Here is a 16,153-nt window from a genome sequence, read left to right as displayed (position 1 = left end):
TGTTCCGTTTTGGTCTCCGTACTTGAGAAAGGACGTACTGGCGCTGGAGGGTGTGCAGAGGAGATTCACTAGGTTAATCCCAGAGCTGAAGGGGCTGGATTATGAGGAGAGGTTGAGTAGACTGGGACTGTACTCGTTGGAATTTAGAAGGATGAGGGGGGATCTTATAGAAACATTTAAAATTATGAAGGGAATAGATAGGATAGATGCGGGCAGGTTGTTTCCACTGGCGGGTGACAGCAGAACTAGGGGACATAGCCTCAAAATAAGGGGAAGTAGATTTAGGACTGAGTTTAGGAGGAACTTCTTCACCCAAAGGGTTGTGAATATATGGAATTCCTTGCCCAGTGAAGCAGTTGAGGCTCCTTCATTACATGTTTTTAAGGTAAAGATAGATAGTTTTTTGAAGAATAAAGGGATTAAGGGTTATGGTGTTCGGGCCGGAAAGTGGAGCTGAGTCCACAAAAGATCAGCCATGATCTAATTGAATGGCGGAGCAGGCTCGAGGGGCCAGATGGCCTACTCCTGCTCCTAGTTCTTATGTTCTTATGTTCTATGTTCTAAGAACGTTTGAGGACTTTGGGTCTGTACTCGTTGGGGCTTAGGATGAGAGGGGACCTTATTGAAACTTATTGAGACCTGGATAGAGTGGACATGGAGAGGATGTTTCCACTTGCAGCAAAAACTAGAACCAGAAGACACCATCTCAGACTAAAGGGACGATCCTTTAAAACTGATGAGGAGGAATTTCTTCAGCCAGAGGGTGGTGAATTTATGGAACTCTTTGCCGCAGAAGGCTGTGGAGGCCAATTCACTGAGTGTCTTTAAAACAGAGATAGGTAGGTTCTTTATTAATAAGGAGATCAAGGGTTATGGGGAGAAGGCAGGGGAATGGGGATGAAAAAATATCAACCATGATTGAATGGCGGAGCAGACTCGATGGGCCAAATGGCCTAATTCTGCTCCTATGTCTTATGGTCTTATGAGGAGCTTCAGAAACTCATGAGAATTATTTGGGTCTAAAAACGCTTCATTCCAACGAAAGGATTAGCTCAATAAGAAGACATCCGACCTGCAGCGATATAAAGATTGCAGTCTACATTCCATTTTCATCTTCACAGCTTCAACTTGATCTCTGTATGTGTCAGTGAGTGAAAGAGCCGACAGACTTAGATGCTCAAACATCCAGGGAAAGGTTCTGATAATAAATAACCTTTATTCCTTTAAAAATCACCAGTAAGTCTGCTGCTGAACTGTATTTTAAATAAAGAAATATCACACTGAGGGTCAGAAAATATCACACAAACATCCTGATAATGGACGGGAAAGGACCACGAAATGTAATCAACCGTTGTATAACCCCCTTCAGGGAGCTATTCAAAGGCTGCAGCCTCTCACACTGAATGTATGCGTGATCCATAGACACCTCCAGGCCACAAACATCAGCTGCAGCCTGGGAATGGATGAAAGATTTTAAAAACCTGTTGTCCGGCATATGCCCCGGGCACTAGGACCCGGCTGGGAAAAGAAACCTTCAGGTCCCGCCTTCCAGCTGTTGCACCACCAAGACGCCAGCGCATGCGCTCTGCTTCTCCAGCTGCTGGTTGTGACGCAGAGCCTGGTCCCGGAAGAGAGAGCTGACCGGCGGTGATGTGACCTGAGGATCACCACACCTCAGGCAAGGGGCCAGGTTGGGAAGGCGGTGCCTTCAGGAATAACTGGGAAGGTGATGTTTGGTCAGTTGCTGCAGTCTGTGTAGTGAAGGTGCTGTCACAGTGGTGTGAGGTAAGGAAGTACAGGATTATCACCCAGCAATGATGAATTAAGGGGAATGTAAATCCAGCTCAGGCTGCTTTCAGATTGGAAAGGGATCTAAAGTGTGTCCTTAGAGCTGGTGAATATTGTGGCTTTGGCAGTTTCTCTGTAAAGTACTTCTCATTCATTCCCTCTCTTTACAGCACGGATAGAGGCCCTTTGGCCCATTCATAATAATCTTTATTATTGTCACAAGTCGGCTTACATTAACACTGCAATGAGGTTACTGTGAAAATCCCCCACTCGCCACACTGTTCGGGTACGCACAGGAAGAATTCAGAATGTCCAATTCATCTAACAAGCTCATCTTTCGGGACTTGTTGGAGGAAACCGGAGCACCTGGAGGAAACCCACGCAGACAGGGGGAGAACGTGCAGACTCCGAAGCCGGGAATCGAACCCAAGTCCCTGATGCTGTGAAGCAACAGTGCTAACCACTATGCTACCGTGCCGCCCAGAAGATTATTAGATTACTAATTCTGGATGAATTGTGTCCCAGGATGCTGTGGGAGGTGAGGGAGAGATTGCAGTGGCTCTGACCCAACGTTTTAACCACAAATTAGGCCTGTGATCCGTAGAATTTAGAAGGTTAAGGTGCGATCTGATTGAAGTATTTAAGATATTAACAGGGAAAGAGAGGGTCGATAAAGATAAACAATTTCCACTGGTTGGAGATTCTAAAAGTAGGGATCATTGTCTAAAAATTAGGGCTTGACCGTTCAGGAGAGATGTTCGGAAGAACTTCTTCACACGCAGAGTGGGAGAGGTTTGAAACTCTTTCCCACAAACAGCAGGTGAAGCTGCATCAGTTGTTAAGTTTAAATCTGAGGTGGAGGTTTGTTAAGCAAAGATATTAGTGGATATGGAGTTAGATCACAGATCAGCCATGACCTCACTAAATGGCAGGACAGACTCGAGGGGCTGAATGGCCTAGTCCTGTCCCTATGTGTATTTCTGTGATTCTGAAATTCAGACAATAATATGACAGGGGCAGCAAGCACGGTGGCGCACTGGGGTTAGCCTTGCAGCCTCACGGCGCCGAGGACCCAGGTTTGATCCCAGCTCAGGGTCACTGTCCGTGTGGAGTTTGCACATTCTCCCTGTGTTTGCATGGGTTTCGGCCCCACAACCCAAAAATGTGCAGGCTAGGTGGATTGGCCACACTAAATTGCCCCTTAATTGGAAAAAAAATGAATTGGGTACACTAAATTTAAAAGAAAATAGAATACCATGACAGGGAAAGAGTTCGGATTAGAACCTGAGTTAGTCCGAGCTGCAAACCATCCCTCCAGATCCTTGCCCTTCATGGATTTAATGAAGGCCAAGGCGATAGTTAGATTATTGACAGGCTTGACGGAGTTGTTGGATACCATTTTTTGGGTCTCAGGATAAAGCCTGACGTAATTCACGACCCACAGGCTTGAGCTGCCTTTGAACTTCTTCGAAGCCTCGACACTTCGTTTGTGTTGCTGCCGAAAGTCCTGAATCCTCCCTCTCTCCTGGAGCCAGACGGCACCTCACCGTTCCCTCTCCAGGACATTCTGGCGATCTTTCCAGTTGTGCAAGTGAATGATTCCAGGCCTGGGATGAAAACTATCCCTCAGCCTCAGAGACAGGATACGATACATCCTTTCTAATTTGAAACACCCAGGCTTCACATCCAGCTTGAGAAAACGTGGCTTCCGGTCCTCGAAGAACTAACGGGAGCCTTACCATCCACACATTCTGACAGGCCGTCAACTCGGATGTTTTTTCTCCGACACTCGGTTCTCCAAATCCTCCAGGACCTCCACCAACCACTCAGCTGGTTTTCAAAGGACTGAATTCTTACCTCCGTGGAGGAGGCATCTTGCTGAACGTTCAGGATTCTCTCCTCCGGATCATCGAGCCTCTTCATGGCGTTTTGCAGCTGGGCCTCATGAGCTCACAGATATTGAGTCAGAACACTCAGCCTCTGGTCAGTAACACGGATAATGTCGCCAGTCATTATTTTCGCCACCTCTTGAGAGAGCCCCAGAGAGCGCGGGATCGTGAGACTTCCTGAGTGTCAGGCCGCATTGTTGAAAAGGCGGCTCCAATCCCGCTGAATCCACCTACGCTGTTTTATCAGCGCATTTCTTCACTTTTTACAGCATAATCCTTCCAGACCGAACCCTGAAGTCTTCCAGGGACATGATAACAAATATTAATTCAAGGATTAGGTAGATGAATGCCAGGCAATCAGGACAATTGACAGATCATAGGTGAGTGACACCAGAACCTGCGGAAAACCAGCTACTCCCGGTGTCACATGCCCCCCCCCCCCCTCCCAAGTTATGGGGAACCGGCAGGAAAATTGAGAAAAACCTGAGATGAGGAGGGATTTCTTCACTCGAGGATGTGGTGAAGGTTTGGAATTCTCCACCTCCGAGAATTCTGGAGCTTCAGTCGTCAAGTATGTTCAAGACACAGATTGACAGGTTTCTGGATATTGAAGATGTCGAGGGACATGGTGATAGTGTGGGTAAACGGGGCTGAGGTAGATCGGCAAAGGATCCCATTGAATGGTTCAGGTTCGATGGGCCGAATGGCCGACTGCAACTCATATTTGTTGTGATCTCCTGGATAGGAAGCTGTGAGCTTGGATCTGTCAATCAACATGAATTCTGCTACAGGAGAATTGGGAGGGTGAATATTAGATACAGCAGAGTGGAGAGTGTGTGGGATGGAGATTTACAGCTCTCAGGGAATAAGAGAGAGGAAAAAAATGTGACACAGAAACTAGCATTGTGTATTCTGAGTTTCAATCCTGCACTGACAGTGATGAATTTTGTAAATTGTTTCTTCCAGGATATTAGACAAGGAGGAATTACGGACAGAAATCTCAAACGTTACGTCCCGATCTGACAGCCACTCCCTTCCTTGGAACCTGAAAACCATCGGGCTTTCAATCTAGAAGGAGAAATATTTACCCGAACTGTTAGCTAAACATTTCAACCATTAGTGCAACTGGAAAAGCACCGAGACCCACACAACACAACCCGAGTGAGTGTTCCAGTGAACTGACTGTGGAAACATCAGTGTGACTGGAAAAGCACCGAGACCTACACAACACACACACCCGAGTGAGAGTGTTCCAGTGAACTGACTGTGGAAACATCAGTGTGACTGGAAAAGCACCGAGACCCACACAACACAACCCGAGTGAGAGTGTTCAAGTGAACTGACTGTGGAAACATCAGTGTGACTGGAAAAGCACCGAGACTCACACACCCGAGTGAGAGTGTTCCAGAGCACTGATTGTGGAAAGAGCTTTAACCAGTTACACAGCCTGAAAAACATAACAAGCTTCAGAGTGAGGAGAGACCGTACCAGTGTTGTGGATGAGGCTTCAACTGACTGTCCAACCTGGAGAGACGTGAGGAGACCCAAAACATGGAGAAACCGTGGAAATGTGGGGATTGTGGGAAGGGATTCAGAGTCCCATCTCAGCTGGAAATTCATCAACGCAGTCACACCGGGGAGAGGCCATTCACCTGCTCAAAGTGTGGGAAGGGATTTACTCAGTTCTCCAGTCTGCAGACACACCAGCGAGTTCACACTGGGGAGAGGCCACTCACCTGCTCTCAGTGTGGGAAGGGATTCGCTCGGTTATCCACCCTGCAGACACATCAGCGAGTTCACACAGGGGAGAAGCCATTCACCTGCTCCCAGTGTGAGAAAGGATTTATTCAATTATATCACCTGCAGAGACACCTGCGAGTTCACACTGGAGAGAGGCCATTCACCTGCTCTCAGTGTGGGAAAGGATTTACTCGAGTATTCAACCTGCAGTCACACCAGCGCGTTCACACTGGGGAGAGGCCGTTCACCTGCTCTCAATGTGGGAAAGGATTTGCTGAAGTATCCAACCTGCGAAGACACCAGCGAATTCACACTGGGGAGAGACCATTCACCTGCCCTCAGTGTGGGAAGGGATTCACTCAATTATCTCACCTGCGGACACACCAGCGAGTTCACACTGGGGAGAGGCCATTGATCTGCTCTCAGTGTGGGAAAGGATTTACTCGTTTATCCACCCTGCGGAGACACCAGCGAGTTCACACTAGGGAGACGCCATCCACCTCTCCATGTGAGACAGGATTACATATTTCATCGCACCTGCTGTGACACCAACAATTTCACAATCGATTACAGGGGTTGGATTCTGCTGTTATTGTTTCTGCTCTACACCCAGGACTGCATTTTGTTCATTCTGACAGGTGGTCAGTGGGGAGGGTCGGAGGGTTTCTTTCTGCTGGACTGGCCGGTCTCACCACTTTGCCTCTAGTGGGCTGATGCTCTTTGAGCCTTGTTGCTAATACCTGGCTTCAAATTGCACAAGGATCTCCGAGTGAAAGGGCGTTTGGAAGTTTGAAGATATTTAGTTTTCATTTCTGTTTGGAACCCCACAAAGCGTGCCATGTTGCCATGGAGATGAGCCCTGGTGGTTACATGGTTCTTTTGTATAATTTATCTGGGTGTTCCTCATAGAAGAAAACTATCAGGGTATGAGGGGCAAGTTGTCTGAGGTGGACTGGGAAACTGATTGGTACAGGGAATACCTAATATTTAAGGAATTATTACATATTTATCAGGGGTTGGTCAGCTCAGTTAGCTGGACGGCTGGTTGGTGATGCAGAGCAAAGCCAACAGTGAGGATTCAACTCCCGTACTGGCTGACTTTATTCATGAATAAACTTTTCAACCAGACCCCTTGCGTTGAGGTGTGCTGACCCTCGGGTTAAATTACCTCCAGTCAGCTCTCTCTCTGTCAAAGGGGAGAGCAGCCGGACTTCTGTTTGCGGCTATGCAGAGCTAAGCCGCACGTTCGGCAGCTCCTGCCAGGAACGGACTTTTGGGCTCTTTTAAGGGCCCCCAGCGGTACTTGCTCGACGGTTCCCGACGTGGGAAGGTGTCTGCAGCAGATCCCCAGTGGTCTATGGTCTGGCCCAGGAGTGGGGCCAGCAAAATAGCGGTGGCAGCGCCTAAGAAAAAGCGGGGGAAGAAAATCAAGATGGCGGAGGCCTCGAGGAATGGAGGCAGTGGGCGCAGGTGCAGCAGGAGACTCTCCAGCGCTGTTTTCGGGAGCTAAAAATGGAGCTGCTGGACTCGCTGAAGGCGAATACGGACAAGCTGCTGGCGGCGCAGGCAGCCCAGGGGGTGCAGATCCGGGAGCTCCGACAGCAAGCCTCCGGAAGGGAGGATGAGGTCGCGGTAAAGGTGGAGATGCATGAGAAGGTCCATGAGAAGTGGCAGGAGCGGTTCGAGGAGATGGAGAACCGGTCAAGGCGGAAAAATTTGCGGATCCTGGGCCTCACGGAGGGGCTGGAGGTGTCAGACCTGGGGGCCTATGTGGTCGTTTTGTTGAACTCGCTGATGGGAGCTGGGTCCTTCCAGGGGCCCCTGGAGCTAGAGGCGGCCCACAGAATACTGGCCAGGAGGCCCAAACCGAATGAGCTGCCACGGGCGGTGCTGGTGCGGTTCCACCGGTTCGTTGACCGAGAGTGTGTGCTTAGGTGGGCCAAGAAGGAGCGGAGCAGCAAGTGGGAGAACACGGTAGTGCGGATCTACCAGGACTGGAGTGCGGAGTTGGCCAAGCGGTGGGCCGGGTACAACCGGACGAAGGCGGTGCTCCACAGAAAGGGTGTGAAGTTTGGCATGTTACAGCCGTCTGTGGGTCACCTACAAGGACGGCACTTTTATTTTGAGTCCCCAGAGGAGGCGTGGGCCTTTGTGCGGGCCGAGAAGTTGGACTCTGACTGAGGGTCGGGTGTTTGTAAATAACTGTGTTAACTTTTGGTGGGAAGGGTCTCTGTTTTATGCTGTTTCATGCTGTTTTAAGCTGGTTGTGTGTTGTTTCTAGGGTGGGTGGGGTGCTGTCTTTTTTTGGCGGGGTCGGGCAGAGGGAAAGCGCCGGCTTTTCTTCTGTTTCCCGCGCTGAGAGTGGATGGGGGCGGGGTCGGAGCTGAGAAGCACGGGCTTTTTTCCCCCCGCGCGAGAGCAGGAGGGGGAAGAGGAGGGTCTGCTGATGGGTCTGGGGGAGGAGGAGTAGCCCCACGTTGGGAGGGGTCGGAGATGTGGCGGGAGCTGCCGGGGTTAGCAGAAGTTAGCTGGCTCACAGGAGTGCTACGGAGGAAGTAACGTGGCTGGGAGGGGTCCTAGCTTGGGGGGGGGGGGGAAGAGGGGGATGGGGGGGGGGGGTTACCGGGTTGCTGCTGAAAGGGCCAGGCAGGTGCTGGAGTCTGCAGGGAGGGGGGCCCGGGTGGGGGTTTGCCGCCACGGGGAACGGGCCGAGCGAGGGGCGCTGGCCTGGGGCGGGCAGGGGACGGGTTATAGCTAGTCGGCAGGGGAGGGGGGCAGGGAGCCCTCTGATCCAGCTGATAACTTGGAATGTGAGGGGGCTGAATGGGCCGGTCAAACGGGCCCGGGTGTTTACGCACCTGAAGCAGACGTGACTGAATCTCCACATTTGCTCACCATTCTAACAGAAGGCAGTTATGAAGATGGAGGCTATCATGGAGGATCCGTGACCAATGAATGTAACACAGTTAAGATCATTTCTCGCGTTAATTAACCAATATGAGAAATTTGATTCAAAATCCTGCTTAAACCATGACCTAATTTGTTGTGCATAGAACAAGCCGAGCAATGGACACCAGAGTGTGAAAAAGCACATCAGTCAGTTGAAAAAACACTGAAGAATTCAGGAGTGTTGGTCCATTTCAACCCAAAGTTACCACCACAACTTACCAATGATGTCTCGCCGTACGGTGTTGGGATGGTGGTGTCACACATACCACCTTCAGGGGAAGAAAGACCAAGAGCTTTCGTCACAGACCTTAACAAATGCTGAATCAGATTACGTCCAGTTGGAGAAGGAGCACTGAGTATTATTTATGGTGCGAGATTTCACCAATATCTCTGTGGTCATCACTTCATATTGCTAACAGCACACAAACCCTTAACTATTTTGGGCCACAAAAGGTTTTCCTTCATTGGCAGCAAAGAGACTTCAACCATGGTGTTACACATTGACTTTGCAGGGTCATACGAGGGGTACATGTTGATGATTGTCATAGATACACACTCCAAATAGCCTGAGGTGGTCCTAATGAAATCAACAACTGCAGAACAAACCATCGAAAATCTCGATGTGATTTTGCCGCCGGATTTGGGAAACCAGAACAAATTGTAAGTGATAACGGTCCACAATTCACAGCTCAGGAGTTTGAGAACTATCTAAAGATGAGTGGTATCCAACACATAAAATCAGCACCTTACCACCCATCCACAAATGGTTCAGCTGAAAGGTTTGTCCAGTCCTTGAAGATGCTCGGAAAACCTTCAAGGACCAGGGTTCATTAAATTGCCGACTAAACAGTTTCTTGGCGACGTCTCGCAACACCACACACACGACCAGACAGAGTTCCCCAGCTTTACTACTATTGAAGAGGAAGCTGAGAACGACATCTGATCAACATTTCGCCCGGAGACGTCTGAGATAGTGTAGCACAATCAGCAGTCACAAACCTGAAGAGAAGGGAATCCCAAAAGATGCTTTTTTGGACAAGGAGAGCAGGTTTTGGTATGCAGCTGCACCACCAGCGAGAAGAGGGTCCCTGTAACTGTGTTGTCTGAAACTGGCCTTGTCTCCTACACTGTGCAAACTGAAGATGAGCGAGTGCGGAGACGACACAGATCAGTTGTTAGTGACACCCATCAATGTGCAGTACCGTGTGTGCTAGAACTACCTCAGGATGATCCGCCATCCATACTACCCAATCATGTGACTGAAACTTCTGATCAATCCGCAGAAACTGAGATTTCTGAAGAACCCCTTGCTGCTCCTAATCTTCTGTCTGCAAAAGAGACTATAACACCTTCCAGGGGAGAGACATCTTCTGAAGACCCGGAGAGGACATCCAAGGGCAAGAAGAACCAAATCCCTTAAGTGAGCCGGCAACCAGTGCAGAATAGACACCCGCCAGATTGTCTTTCCTATTGACTGTATAATTACTGTAATAATTCATTGCCTGCCCTTGTGTATATGTTTTGATGATGATGTAAATGTACTTTTTTTGATTTGATTTATTATTGTCAAATGTATTAGGATTCAGTGAAAAGTATTGTTTCTTGCATGCTGTGCAAACAATGCATACCGTAAATAGGGAAGGAAGGAGAGACTGTAGAATACAATGTTACGTTACAGCAAGATCTAGAGAAAAGATCAACTTAATACGAGGTAAGTCCATTCAAAAGTCTGATGGCAGTAGGGAAGAAGCTGTTCTTGAGTCAGTTGGTACTTGAGCTCAAACTTTGGTATCTTTTTCCTGACGGAAGGAGGTGGAAGAGAGTATGTCCGGTGTGTCTGGTCCTTAATTATGCTGGATGCCTTTCCGAGGCAGTGGGAATTGTAGACAGAGTCAATGGATGGGAGGCTGGTTTGCCTGATTGATTGGGCGACATTCACAACCTTTTGTAATTTCCTGCGGTCTTGGGCAGAGCAGGATCCATACCAAGCTGTGATACAACCAGAAGGAATGCTTTCTATGGTACTGTGGTTGATTGTTGTAATGGGATCTTAGAGGTAAAGGAGGAAGAGATGCTATATATTTGGGGTTGTTGTTATGTTACGTGGCCACTTTAAGAGTCACAGGTATAGTTTGTGACATCAGTGGCTGCTTCACAGACTTTGCCTCCGTCTAGATCAAACCTTTGTCGAGTTAACAGCTCTTCAATAAACCTGATGTATTTCCATTCAACCCCACAGGCTACAGCTTCACATTCTTTTGTGCAGAACATAGCAGTGAAAGTCAATGTTTAAAGTTGTTTAGCTAACAGTTTTTTTTAATAAACTTCTTTTTACATTTATTATCCAGTGAATTCTGCCTTTGTCTTAATTGGTAGTGAAATGAAATGAAATGAAAATCGCTTATTGTCACAAGTAGGCTTCAAATGAAGTTATTGTGAAAAGCCCCAAGTTGCCACATTCCGGCGTCTGTTTGGGGAGGCTGGTAGTCTGTCTGAAACAGAGTGAATTTATTAAATGGTAAGTTGGGGGTGGCTGAAATCAATTAAGTTCCAGATAACACAAATCGTCAATTTAAAAGCTTTCGTTTCTATAGCAACTTTCACAACCACAGGATGTCCCAAAGTGCTTTGAACCCAATGAAGTGTAGTCACTGTTGTAATGTAGGAAATGCAGCAGCCAATTTACACACAGCAAGATCCCACACACTGCAATGTGATAATGAGCAGATGATCTGTTTTTAGTGATGTTGATTGAGGGATAAATATTGACCAGGACACTGGGGATAACTCCCCTGCTCTTCTTCAAAATAGTGGCGGTGGGAACTTTTACATTCACCTGAGAGGGGCAGATAGGGCCTCGGTTTAACATCTTATTTCAAAGAAGGATGTTCTGACAGTGCAGCACTCCCTCAGTGCTGGGACGAGCACTGCTCTCAGTTCTCTAGACTGGGATTTGATCCCACAACCTTCTGACAGGTGAGAGAGCTGCCAACTGAGCCACGGCTGACACTATAGATAATACAAAGTTAGAAAGGGAAAGTTACCCTTTAAATCCCCCACCCTTTCCCTCCAGTGCTTAAATCTAATAATAAAACCACCAGTATAAATAACATGGATATGACTGACAAATGTCGAAGTGTTGGTTTAGAGCCATAAGTTTCGACTTCTCATGTGAGCCTTGGGCACTTTTCTTTCTTTTAAATAAATTTAGAGGACCCAATAATTTTTTTCAATTAAGGGTCAATTTCGCATGGCCAATCCACGTAGCCAGCACATTGTGGGGGTGAGACCCACGCAGATACGGGGAGAATGTGCAAACTCCACACGGGCAGCGACTTGGGGCCGGGATCGAACCTGGGGCCTTGGTGTCATGAGGCAGCAGTGGTAACTACTGCGCCACCGTGCCGCCTCTCGGGCACCTTTCTGCCTCTCGATTGCTCGTGTCAATGACAACCAGGCGACGGAGCTGAGGCCTGAATTTAGCTGAGACTAAGTGGACCTGCACCCCAGTTGGGAAACTGCTTTGCACTAATAGAGAGACAGGAAGTTGCTGGAGGACTGACTGGTCAATGGGCCCCCACCAATTGTTATATTGGTCACTCAGAGCGAAAGAGAAACCCATCTCTTTAAATACAATAGAACTGAGTTTTAAAAAGTTATCACTGTCAGTACCGGGACAATTCTAGTTTCTATGGAACATTCTTTCCTCTCTCACTCCCCAAAAGGTGTAAATCTCCATCCCACACATTCTCCCTCCATTCTCACTCTGCTGTATCTAATATTCACCCTCCCAATTCTCCTGAAGGTGCTGATTCAGACTGATTGACAGATCCATGCTCACTGCTTCCATACAGACTGGATTTACTTCCTTTCCTTCAGTTGCTGAAAGTCACCAATGTTCCCCCAGAATGAGGAAAGAAATGGAAAGGGGGAAACATGGATTTCCTCCCAGATGTTGCCCAGATGGGGTCGCTTTCGTCCAACTTTTGCATTGTGACGTTGAAATGGAACCCTGCCTGAAGCTGCCAAGAGGAATCACTCTGCTCCGCAGTGACGTCCCGGGGTTCCAGTGCGCAGGTCCGGCGCGTGGACACTGGAGCCCCTCCCCTACCCATTCTTCCCCCTCCCCTACCCATTCTTCCCCCTCCCCTACCCATTCTTCCCCCTCCCCTACCCATTCTTCCCCCTCCCCTACCCATTCTTCCCCCTCCCCTACCCATTCTTCCCCCTCCCCTACCCATTCTTCCCCCTCCCCTACCCATTCTTCCCCCTCCCCTACCCATTCTTCCCCCTCCCCTGCAACTCCAAGAGACGGTTTCCAGGCAACCGGCTGCTCCGGCCAGAGCGATGAGCAGCCGGGACCTTCCCCCTCTCACCGGGACTGTGCATGTTCAAGTGTGAGTAAAAATGTTGCGCATGTGCGGGGTAGAGGCCGCTCACTGTTCCTGCGCGAGCTTTGTGCGAATGTCCATTGAGCTTCACACAGACTGAAACCTCCTCCTGTCTTCAACATCTGTGAGTAAAACACTTTCTTTTCTCCCCCTTTCCATTTCTTTTCTCATTCTGACCTTCAATTGGTCACTTGCAGCAACTGAAGGGAAAGGAAGTGAATCCAGGGAGGGTGCAGACTCTGGAAAGCTTGGCCCAGGTCTCTCTCTTAAAGACATTGACATCCTTTGCTCCCTCAGCTTGACACATTTATTTGTCTGGCTAAAAGGATGGTCTCAATCCTAATGTTCACAATTAAAGGGCTGCTTTCCCCAGGAGATGGCTGACATTTAAGGGGACAGTAAATTAATGTCAGACAGAGATATATCTCGTGTCGTTACATGGTACAAATTAGATATATTATGTATGGTTCTGTAATAAAGTATGTATATTATTACTTCTAATCTTGCTATGGTGTACTGCAGCTACATTATATATTCCAGTCATCTCTTCCCTCAGAGGGCTGATAGTCTCTGGATTTCTCTTCCAAAGGGTCCAGCGTTGTCTGGGGTCATTGAATATTTTCAACATTGTGTCTGACAGATTTTTGATTGACGAGGCAGTCAAGAGTTATGGATAACAGGCAGGAAAATGGAGAGAGTGCTGAGGTGAGGGATTTCCTCATTTGAGGATTTGGTGAAGCTTTGGAATTCTCTCTCTGGAGAGCTATTGATCCTCAGTCGTCAAGTATTTTCAAGAAATTGAAAGGTTTCTAGATGTTGAATATATAAAGTAATATGGGGGATAGTGGGGGGAAATGGTGCTGAGGTAGATTGGCCAATGATCTCATCAAATGGTTGAGCTAGCTTGATGGGCCAAATGGCTGGCTGCAGCTGCTACTTTTTATGGTCCCAGTGTCCTGCAGAGGAAGCGGCAACCTTGGATCTGTCAAATGGCCTGAATCAGAACCTTCAGGAGAATTGGGAGGGTGAATATTAGATACAGCAGAGTGAGAATGGAGGGAGAGTGTGTGGGACGGAGATGGTATTTGGGGAACGGATGAGGAAAGAATGTTCCAGTGAAAGTAGAATTGTCTGTTCAGAGTTTCTGTCCTGTATTGACAGATGTCTTTTGTAATTTGTTTTTACAGGACATTGGAAGGGGAGGAAATACACACAAAAATCTCAAACCAAATATCTACATTTGACAGAGTCTCTCAATTCCTTGGGACCTGAATATTATCAGCCTTTGAATGTGGAAGGAGAAATCTTTGCCTGATCTGTCGGCTTCAAAATATTTTAAACTTCAGTGTGACTGGAAAAGCACCGAGACACACACACCCGAGTGAGAGCATTCCAGAGCACTGACTGTGGAAAGAGCTTTAACCAGTTACACAGTCTGAATAAATATCACACCATTCACAGCAGGGAGAGACCCTACCCTTTTTCTCTGTGTGAACAAGGCACAAACCATGGAGAAACCGTGGAAATGTGGAGACTGTGGGAAGGGATACAAAGCCCCATCAGAGTTGGAAGCTCATCGACGCATTCACACTGGGGAGAGGCCGTTCACCTGCTCTCAGTGTGGGAATGGATTCATGCAGTTCTCCCACCTGCAGACACACCAGCGAGTTCACACTGGGCAGAGGCCATTCACCTGCTCTCAGTGTGGGAAGGGATTCACTCAGTCCTCGCACCTGCAGTCACACCAGCGAGTACACACACAGGAGAGGCCATTCACCTGCTCTCAGTGTGCAAAGGCATTCTCTCACTTATCAAACCTACGGGTACATCAACGTATTCACACTGGTGAGAAGCCTTTCATCTGCTCCCAGTGTGGGAAGGGGTTCAGTGATTCATCCACCCTGCGAATACATTATCGAGCTCACACAGGGGAAAAGCCATTCATCTGCCCTCAGTGTGGGAAAGGATTCACTCACGTATCCAACAGGCGGGTACACCAGCGAGTTCACACTGGGGAGAGGCCATTTACCTGCTCTCAGTGTGGGAAGAGATTCATTGATTCATCCACCCTGCGGACACATCAGCGAGTTCACACTGGGGAGAGGCCATTCATCTGCCCTCAGTGTGGGAAAGGATTCAGTGATTCATCAACCCTGCAGACACACTTACGAGTTCACACCGGGGAGAGGCCATTTACCTGTTCTCACTGTGACAAGGCATTCAGTGATCCATCCCACCTGCGGAGGCACCAACAAGTCCACAAGTGATTACAGAAATTGGATTCTACTGTTGTTAATCCTGCTCTCAATTACATCTAGGATGGCATTTTGTTAATTCTGGCATATTGTCAATAGCGATGGTTGGAGGGTTTCTTTCTGCTCGACTGTCTGGACTAATAACTTTACTTCCAGTGGGCTGATTCTCTTTGAGCCTTGTTGTGAATACCTGGCCAAATTTCACAAAGAACAGATTGAAAGGATGTTTGGAAGTCAGAAGGTATTTAGTTTGCATTTCTTTTTTTTTTATAAATTTAGATTACCCAATTATTTTTTCTATTAAGGGGCAATTTAGCATGGCCAATCCACCTACTCTGCACATTTTTGGGTTGTGGGGGCGAAACCCACACAGACACGGGGAGAATGTGCAAACTACACACGGACAGTGACCCAGAGTCGGGATCGAACCTGGGACCTCAGCACCGTGAGGCGGTTGTGCTAACCACTAGGCCACCGTGCTGCCCTTTTAGTTTGCATTTCTGTTTGGAACCTCCGAAAGCATGCCACACTGTCATGAAGATGGGCTATGGTGGTATATGGTTCTTTTGTTTAATATATCTGGGTGTTTCTCGCAGAAGAAAACTATCAGGGTATGAGGGACATGTTGTTTGAGGTGGACTGGGAAACCACATTAAATGGTATGATGGGACACAGGCAATAGCTAATATTTAAAGAAATATATATCTACCAGTGGGTCAGTTAACTCAGTTGGCTAGTTCATGATGCGAAGAGGCCAACAGCACAATTTCATTTCCAATACTGGCTGAGGTTATCCGTGAAGGGTCCAGCTTCTCAACATTGCCCCTCGCCTGAGGTGCATTGACCCACAGTTAAATCACCACCAGTCAGCTCCCTCTGTCAAAGGGGAGAGCAACCTATGGTCTTCTGGGATTTTGGAGACTTTCATTTCACATATATACAACAAATATAGATTTCTTTAAGGATCAAAAATCCATCAGAAGAAGTGATGGAACCGTGGCGAACAAGGTAAATTAACGGTTCCATTAGATTGAAGGAAGAGGCAGTGCATTCCGGACCGTCAGTGGGCTGATGCTCTTTGAGCCTTGTTGTGAAAACATGTTTTCAAATTTCACAAGGATCACACGGTGAACGGGTGTTT

At 47.9% G+C, this 16,153-nt stretch overlaps 1 protein-coding gene across 1 annotated transcript; it reads left to right on the top strand.

The window, feature by feature from the left end:
* Nucleotides 1-5,063: 5,063 nt before the first annotated feature.
* LOC119952323 (zinc finger protein 229-like) lies at nt 5,064-15,269 on the top strand. Its single transcript, XM_038775975.1, has 2 exons — nt 5,064-5,891; nt 14,257-15,269. The coding sequence occupies exons 1-2, from the start codon at nt 5,229-5,231 to the stop codon at nt 15,022-15,024; spliced, it is 1,431 nt and encodes a 476-aa protein (XP_038631903.1). The 5' UTR covers nt 5,064-5,228; the 3' UTR covers nt 15,025-15,269.
* Nucleotides 15,270-16,153: the final 884 nt, after the last annotated feature.

The sequence above is a fragment of the Scyliorhinus canicula genome, chromosome 17, assembly GCF_902713615.1.
Source record: "Scyliorhinus canicula chromosome 17, sScyCan1.1, whole genome shotgun sequence".
Taxonomy (NCBI): Eukaryota; Metazoa; Chordata; class Chondrichthyes; order Carcharhiniformes; family Scyliorhinidae; genus Scyliorhinus; species Scyliorhinus canicula.
This window is presented reverse-complemented; position numbering and strand designations above follow the sequence as displayed.